At 44.6% G+C, this 8,988-nt stretch overlaps 1 protein-coding gene across 1 annotated transcript; it reads left to right on the top strand.

Moving 5' to 3' along the window:
- The first annotated feature begins 4,534 nt into the window (after positions 1–4,534).
- LOC115325027 (piggyBac transposable element-derived protein 3) lies at positions 4,535–7,014 on the top strand. The gene is made up of 3 exons (XM_029985727.4): positions 4,535–4,587; positions 4,873–5,110; positions 5,404–7,014. Exons 1-3 carry the CDS (start codon positions 4,542–4,544, stop codon positions 6,899–6,901), a joined length of 1,782 nt encoding a protein of 593 aa, XP_029841587.3. The 5' UTR covers positions 4,535–4,541; the 3' UTR covers positions 6,902–7,014.
- The last annotated feature ends 1,974 nt before the right edge of the window (positions 7,015–8,988 follow it).

Here is an 8,988-nt window from a genome sequence, read left to right as displayed (position 1 = left end):
GGCACATGGCGGAAGTGTGTTCGCTCCTCGAGTTTTCTTCTTTGTTGAACCATTAGGGACGCGTGTACTCGTCGGGACTTCGTCGCGACGGTCCAGCCACCCCTCGCGTTCGCTTCGCTCACGTAAACAAGCACAACGCCAGCGTACTTCTCCGATTCGCTAAAAACAACCATCCGACTCTCGCGTAGCATTGTCACTTGCGTATTTTGTGTCTTTTACCATCCAAACCAGATGGCGCTGCGCAGTTAACGGCTCGAAAACCGGAACCTCGCTTTAGGTTCGTTAGATGACGCCACTATTCATTCATTTGTTTTTAATTTTTTTTTTTTTTTTTACTTTTTGTTTAAATTAATTGATTTGATTTTACATTACGTCGTCTCGTCATATAAATAGCAAATATTTAAACAATTTAGGCGCGCCTCCGCATCTATTTGGGCGCCGACCACCTGGCGGCGCTACTTATTTTTCAAATTTTGTTTACAAAGTATGACGGCGTTTTCATCTATCTAGCGGTCTCCTACATTTTTTTCTTTTTTTTCTCATTATTATTTTTTTTTTTGCTTTTGTTTTGCGTTGTTCCTGCGGAGTGGTAGTTCTTGGTGAGCTCGGACGCTTTCCAACGCGTTAAGATTCTGGAGTGCAAACTTGTAAGAAACCTTTGCAGCCGTGAGTAGTATGCAGTCGGCGCTGCTTGCACGCGATGTATTTTCGACGCGTTTTGTCCGTCTTATTGCCCGCGTGCGTTGGCGTGCCTGGTTTCTGAAAGTGTGCGCGTCTCCCACGTGCATCTTAAACCATGCGTGGTCACTGCATGTTTTCGCTTGAGGAGATATCCATTTCCACCAGTGAGTAGTGTTCATTCGCCGCCGCTTCATCGCGATGTGCTTTCGACGTCTTTTTGCTTCTCTGCGCCGCCCGCCCTCCGTGGTTTCCGAAGGTGAGCGCATGGTTTCTTGGCAAATGCTTTCGCAGTAGTTCGTCTTGCGACGGTCCAAGAATTTCACCTCTAGCGCCGCAATACGAATACCCCCGTCTGTCCCTCTTAATCATTATCCTGTATTCCAAAAACCAACAGAACAGAAACAGGATCTTGTTCTATTATTCCATGCACTGTTATTCAGGCGAATCGCCTGCGTTGAGCACTCTAATTTTTTCAAAGTAAACGCGCCGGCCAAAGCAAGGCACCTGATGAAGGGAACCAAGCCACGACAGGCATGATGTTCAGCACGGGCCGTAACGTGGTGTCCACGCACTTCCCGCCTGTAACTGAGATCCAACTACGAGCTTTTTAACCGCAGCAACTTTAGTATACGCTATTGGAGCTGGAATTACCGCGGCTGCTGGCACCAGACTTGCCCTCCAATGGATCCTCGTTAAAGGATTTAGAGTGTACTCATTTCTATTACGGGGCCTCAAAAGAGTCCCGTATTGTTATTTTTCGTCACTACCTCCCCGTGCCGGGAGTGGGTAATTTGCGCGCCTGCTGCCTTCCTTGGATGTGGTAGCCGTTTCTCAGGCTCCCTCTCCGGAATCGAACCCTGATTCTCCGTTACCCGTAACAACCATGGTAGGCGCATAACCTACCATCGACAGTTGATAAGGCAGACACTTGAAAGAAACGTCGCCGGCTCGTGGCCGTGCGATCAGCACAAAGTTATCCAGAGTCACCACACAAAACGGACCGAAGCCCGATTGATCTTGGTCTAATAAAAGCACCCGTCGCCCCGAGGGGCTTCGGGCTCACTGCATGTATTAGCTCTAGAATTGCCACAGTTATCCAAGTAGGAAGAAACGATCTAAGGAACCATAACTGATTTAATGAGCCATTCGCGGTTTCGCCTTGTTTCGGCATGCACTTAGACATGCATGGCTTAATCTTTGAGACAAGCATATGACTACTGGCAGGATCAACCAGGTAATCTTTTCGTGGTGGGTCGTCCAAAACCCTACCAACGCGCGGACGCGGGGCCACCGTCAGGCGCCCCTTACGAACCGCAAACACACACAACGCTTAGGAATTACTTCCAAATCCAAGAAGAAATGAAGCACGTTCGAGCGCGCAGCCGGAATATCCCCGACCGAGGTCGGTACCGACGCGGCAAGAAGCGCATAAATTTCTTTCTCGTCGTAGCAACAGAAAGTCGTACGCCAAAAAAATCATTGACGACGCCTTCGCAGCGTTGCCGAGCTTTCAGGTCCCGTGAGGACGCGAGGACGCACCCCGGCCTTCGGTCAGAACGCACTCGTCATTTCACACCGTTCGGTTAGCGCGGACGCTCCGAAACACCCTCCTCTCGCATTCGTTTTCAAGACACAGGTGCACCCGAGAACCGACCCCAACGGCAGACGCCAGAGATCGCAGGTACCTTGCTGTAACGACCATGCGGCGGAGGCAGCGGCCGAGACGGCGACGAAAGGCGTCGGCGACGTCGTCAGACGCCGCTCGCACCAATCGAACGCTCGACAGACCCCACCACGTAATAGCACCGATAAGTATAAAGAAGATCCTTCAAGAGCATTCTGTACATAGTTTATGGTTATCAGTTTCGGTGACTGACTGACTGACTGACTGACTTACTGTCTCTCACTCATGTGGCTCCTCGTTATTCAGTATCATTTATTTGTCCTTTCTTTCTTATTTTTTTCCCCTCTCTCTCTCTTTATATATATATATATATATATATGTATGTATGTATTTTTGTGTGTATATATATATATATAAATGTTCTTTTTTTCCTGTCTGCCTCTATATATACATACATACGTACATAAATCCTACCCCTATAAAAAAATTATTTCTCGCTTTTTATTAAAAACGTGCTGACCCCTGCTTGACTCTGATTACTTCTTTTCGACTTTCAGTTCATATTAACATGGTCAACAGAAAGTTTATCGACTTTGCTATTACAAAGTAAACCAATATTTACACGGGGCGTTTCATGCGTTTTGAATTGTGTCAGAGCCGAACAATGAGCGCTATAGTAAGTGAGATTGTCACTGCTTTTAATCCGAATGCTCGCGGTATCGCGCGTGTTTACGGCAGGCTTCATAATAGGCAATTTTCTTTCTTTACACTACTCTTCTTTGCTCACTTCATTGTTTCTACCATTGGTTTCGTTTGGAAGGCCCCGCCACTTAGTTTCCGACAAAGTCCTCTCAAGGAACGAAGTGAGAAGCACGGGATTAACAAAAGAAAAAGATGCGTGTTTTCTAGCGGTTACCCGTGTCGCGAGACGACACGGGCTTTCTGGCGCTTTCAGCTGGGCGAGAGCCGAACAATTTACCCTACTGCACTTGCGACGGGCAGCGCTTTCAAACGGAATACTGGAAATCTCGCTTACTTTTCTGGCAAGTTTGATAGGAGACAAATATTATTCTTTTCACGCGAATTGTTCGCTCTATTTCTAATCTCTCTCTTCCGTGTCCTTGGCATGGAACGCCCGCTTCGTCTCCCACAAAGTACTTCCGAGGAATCAAGTGCAAATCACGCGACTTTAAAATGTGCGTGTTTTATTATCGGTTACCCGAGTCGCTTTGCGCCACGGGCTTTCTTGCGCTTTCAACTGGGCCAGAGCCGAACACTGTACACTACTGCACTTGCCATGGACAACGCTTTCAAACGGAATACTGGAGATGTCGCGTGCTTTACTGCCAAGCTCAATAAGAGACGAATTTCTTTCTTTTCACGGGAATTATTTCCTCTATTTCTAATCTCGCTCTTTCGTTTCATTGGGAAGGAACGCGCGCTTAGGTAGCCGCAAAGCAGTCTGAATTAATCACGTCCAAAGTACAGAATTTTACAATATATAGTGTTTTTACCGGTTGACCGCGTCAGAAAGCGTACCTTTCCGACGAGGTCTGTGTCGCTTTGACGTGAGCGGGAGCAACGCGATTTGGGCTAGTGCACGCGAGATTGGCAGCACTTCCAATTCCAGTACTGTAGATATTGCGTGCATTTTTTACACGCCTGAGGATGTGGGATTTTCTTTCTTGTGACGTGACCCGTTTGTCAAATTGTGTCTCGCTTTTTGGTATCGTTTAAGAAGCCCGTCCTCTTACAATCCTAAAAAAGAAAAAACAAAAAAAAAAGAAATTAGTAAAGAAAGACGCCCCTACTTTTTTGTTGCTCTTTCTTCTATTATCTGCGCAGGATTTTTATTTGTATAAGTTTTGTTTACCGTCCTGACTACGTAGGCGTTCGTACATGCCCGTCCTCGCACCTCGAATTGTGTGCGAGCGAAATCAATCTCCCCAAGCTAGCTTCAGAAATTGCTCGAAAATCGAACGTGAGGAAAGCCAGAGATACGTGGTTTTCACAGGTCGTGCAAGATTATTCCATAAAGTGCGATATTGCTACCTCCTGAGACCCGGCAATAGAAAATTTGTCCAACATATTGGACAAAGGATCTGAACGCATATACAAACATCGACAGTGTTTTCGTCGTTGAAACCCGATGTCCAACATTGTGGACATCTGGTGGCGCCATCTGTGAAGTTGCGTGAAAATCAATTCACCGGCGGGAGCTGCGGAGGCTTCTAAAATGGCGGCTTTCACTTCGAGTACGTTCTACGGCAGCGACCGAAAACGTAAGTATGTTTTTGCTCATTTTCTCTCGGTTTTGGTTCTTCTTTCGTTCGGAAGTCATAATTGACTATCTAGGGACCAGGACGGTATACAGTGTTGGTTTTCAGTTGTCTTTGTTTTACTCTGACGCCTTTGAGATTGCGATGTCCACTAGACAGGACAATGGGGCTCAGTGCCAAGTTTGCCTGCCTGACGTAACATTCGATTGCTCACGTGCGTGCCGTAGAAAAAGGCCGTCTTTCACATTTTTTTTTCACGCGGGATGTTATTTTTTTGGGTTGGTTTAGGAGATCGACCACGCATCAGCGAAGAAACTGCTGACCAAATACTAGACAAAATTGTGCAAGGACAGACGTCTGACATCGAGTTGTCAGACAGTGAGGACGACACCGTTGAATACGACCCTCCGTTGGTTCCTGTGGAAGATGAGCCCTGTTCTGCAGGGGGCAGCAGCAGCGAGGAAGATGAGTCACAGGCTAGTACTTCTACGAGGAAGAGACTCCCTTTGTGGAAAGCCTGTCAGAGGTGAGATTTATCCGCTATCAAGATACATAATAAGAAAATAGATGTATGTTAATTTGCTTGTTCTGCGTTGATAGCTGTTTGCAGCATATTTTGAGAGCGAGATAGTTTGAGCTTTGAGTCCGGCTTTAATCTGTGTTTAGCTTTCTGTAAGCTCTGAGGAATATTGTGTTTTTTCTGACCACTGTTTTCGTCGTACTGCTATCTTTGACACACTTAGTTGCGTTTACAAGGTAATTTGTGTGCTCGGAAAGCTCGGTACATATTTTTAAGAGCTGGTACTATGTTGCTTTCAGATCTCCTTTCTCCTGGGTACCGGATTTCCAAGCCGTGCCGGACGACGTGGGGGAGAGAGCTGACTGCAGCCCATATGAATATTTTCAGCAGTATGTCACTGACGAAATGTTTGCAATGATGGCAATGGCTATGAACACCAAAGAAGTGGCTGAGACAGGAAAGAGCCTTAACACCTCTGCAGATGAATTGAAAATATTTTTCGGCATCTCAGTCACAATGTCTTGTCTAGGCTATCCTCAGATCAAAATGTATTGGATGAAAAAAATGAGGGTGCCACTCATCGCGAACAGTATGTCGCGGGACAGGTACTTTCAGCTCAGATCGCGACTTAAAGTTGTGAACGACCTCAATATAACTGATGAAGAAAAAAACCAGGACAGGCTCTGGAGGGTTCGGCCTCTCATTGCGGAGGTACTGAAAGGATGCCTCAAACTCCCTCGTGAGGAACTGGCAAGCATAGATGAACAAATGATACCGTTTAGTGGCAGAACGCAACTAAGGCAGTTTCTACCAAGAAAGCCAAACCCCGAAGGACTGAAAAACTTTGTTTTGGCAAATCCCAGCGGCCTGATTCTCGATTTCGAGATTTATCAGGGAAAAAAGTCTCTTCTGTGTCCAGGCAGTTCCGGGATTGCAGAGTCGGCTGTACTGAGGCTTTCCCAAAGTCTTGCACCTGGTACCCATCTTTTCTTCGACCGGTACTTTACGTCCCCAGCACTCCTAGATAAGCTTGTCGAAAAGGACATAGCAGGCACGGGTACCGTGATGAACAACCGCCTACCCAAGGGGGTGAAGCTGTCATCAGAAGGGCAGCTTAAAGCCAGAGGACGGGGGACCTCTGAGATGTGGGTTCGCAGTGATGACCAACAGATCATCGTGCGATGGTATGACAGCAAACCAGTGACATTAATGTCATCCGTGCATGGGAAAGAACCGGAGGACACCTGCCGCAGGTGGAATGCGAAAGAGAAAAAATACATTGATGTTTCTAGGCCACACATTGTACAAGTCTACAATGTGAACATGGGGGGAGTGGACATGGCAGACAGGATGATCAGCTATTACCGCATTAAGGCAAGAGTAAAGAAATGGACTATCAGGGTCATTTTTCATATGTTTGACATGGCTCTTAGTAACGCATGGATCCTCTATACGAAAGACATGAAGACAATGCAAAAGAGGCAAAAGGACGTGTTCAAGTTCCTAGATTTTCGCTTCTCTGTTGGCGAAGCGCTTGTTACACAAGGTAGTAAGGAGAGCACCGATGAGAGCGATGCAGACTATTGTCCTCCAAAAAAACGGGCACCCCTTCCCCCGGCCGAGAGCAGAGCCAAAACCCTGGGGCACATGCCAAAGCTTGCCGATGTTTCGAACGCTGCCCGTTGCAGGTTGGAAGGGTGCAATATGAAAACGAAGTTTTTTTGCACGAAGTGCCAGCTTTTCTTTTGCATAACAAAAGAAAGACGCTGTTTTGAGATGGCTCACTCGACTAAGTAAAGGTTTTGCTTGCTCTGAAGTGGGTTGTAAAAATACGTCATTCGTGACTAAAAGCTCATGACATTTTTTTTCTTTTGTTCCTGTGTTACTGATATTAAACATTTGATACAATATCTCTGCGATTTCTCTCTGTCCTTGTTAAACACGCTAACGTGGGACGCTATTTGAAGGCTCGTCCCCTTATAAGACCTCTAGCAATATGCATGTTAAGACCGAATGTCCAATATATTGGACATTAATTGGCATCAATTCTAATGACAATTTTAAAATAAAATATTTTTTTATATCTTCCCTATATCATATAAAGCTATCCCTGTAAATTTGACAAGAATCCGCAATAAAAAGTTTTCCCAGGTCTCAGGAGGATATATATATATATATATATATATATATATATATATATATATATATATATATATATATATATATATATATACATACATACATACATACATACATACATACATACACATACATGATTTCTGCGACAAATAGGAAGACAAAAAGACCATGTTGAAGCATAATATAGGAACATTGACACTTTGCACACACAAGGGAGATCAAATGGCAGGTTTTTCTTCCTTGTGCAGGAAACTTTATTGCAATGTCAGAAGGGAAGTTCCACTCTAGAATTGTGCGCTCAATAAAGGAGGAAAGGAAATGCACTTGAAAACCTTCACAGTTCAAGTAAGAGGACATTTCGAAACGACAGTTTGTTTTCTTGCAGGGAGGAGAAGAGGGGAGAGAGGGAGGGAGGGAGGGAGGGAGGGAAGGAAGGAAGGGGGGGGGTGCCATGCACGGTAAAGACCAGAGTGTCGAACCGATAACCGAAGCGAACGAAAAACCGGAACCGAGGAGTTAGTTTCAGCCGAACCGAAACTGACCCGCCAACTTGGAACTGTACGGAAGAAAATATAACTCTCTATTAGTCTGACGATGAATAGAAGTACAAGGGTGTACGGCAGGGATAGCTGAAAAAAAAAATAAAAGGCTCTATGGACTTGGAGCGGCAGCCCAAAGTCGATGACGACGAAAAGAAAGCACACAGTTTCGGAAAACAGGCGGTAAGAAAGCGACAAATTAAGTAGCCGTCATGTCGAGTTGATTGCTTAGCTCTATTTAAGATGAAGGAAAAAAAAGTAGCACAATTGATGCTTACTTGCTAAATTGAATCAACCATTATCTTGTAAAGAAAAAAACCTCAAATGCCAAACACCTGTATTTTAGGCGACCCAACAGAGTGATAACTTTTAAATTCAGGCTAAAATATAACACAAAAAAAAACAACAACAACAAGGAAAGACAGATATGTATGTAGCTTGTCATTAACTGCTCCATCAAATTTAAATAAAGCAATTTATTTCTCGGCACCTGAAAATAAGCGAACTCTACAAATGAATGGAAAGCTACCCGTTTGCACTCTTGAAATTGCGAAAAGAAGCACGAGGTAAATATAATATCACTTTAGCTTCTTCTTTTTCTTTTTAATATGGTACGCTGTTGGTTCATCTTAGTAAAATATATAAAATAGCGCAAAAAAGACAAGGACAAGGAGTATACAGGACAGGCACTCACTTTCAACTAGTTTTATCCAGGAAAAGTAAACATACATATATAGCTTTTATTCACGATAAGTGCCGAGGGCAGCCGAGAAGGCGGCAATAGCCCCGGATGGTTTGATCGTGCTGGGAGACACCAGCATCCCAGCTCAAATATCGTCTGCCCTTAAGAATATGTGTTGCTTTGCCTGTCGTGTGTATATACATGTTCACTTTTCCTGAATGAAACTAGTTCAACATCAGCGCCTGTCCTGTATAGCTCTTGTTCTTCTATTTGTTGTGCTATTTTAATGTCCTACATTACTTTTGTGCTCCCGCAAATCGAAGCAAACCAATAAAAAATTCGGTTCGACACTCTGGTGGAAACTCAAAGCTTAGAAAGAAAGAGGAAAAAAAGAAAAAGGAAAACATTTCTACCATAATGATAAGCAGGAGGAGGAGGAGGAGAACAAGAAGGCTAATAATGTGGAAAAAAAAAGACACGACCCCAATAAATCAATACAAAGGATGGTATAAGTCATGCATACT

Source organism: Ixodes scapularis, unplaced genomic scaffold, assembly GCF_016920785.2.
Source record: "Ixodes scapularis isolate PalLabHiFi unplaced genomic scaffold, ASM1692078v2 ptg001131l_1___fragment_3__unscaffolded, whole genome shotgun sequence".
Lineage (NCBI taxonomy): Eukaryota > Metazoa > Arthropoda > Arachnida > Ixodida > Ixodidae > Ixodes > Ixodes scapularis.
This window is presented reverse-complemented; position numbering and strand designations above follow the sequence as displayed.

What these genes read in the sequence shown, in the direction of transcription:
- LOC115325027 (XM_029985727.4), top strand. Translation starts at nt 4,542, where the DNA reads ATGGCGGCTTTCACTTCGAGTACGTTCTACGGCAGCGACCGAAAAC. An exon ending in CTACGGCAGCGACCGAAAAC is followed by an intron (nt 4,588 to 4,872) that starts GTAAGTATGTTT and finishes GGGTTGGTTTAG; the next exon opens with GAGATCGACCACGCATCAGC. An exon ending in TTGTGGAAAGCCTGTCAGAG is followed by an intron (nt 5,111 to 5,403) that starts GTGAGATTTATC and finishes TGTTGCTTTCAG; the next exon opens with ATCTCCTTTCTCCTGGGTAC.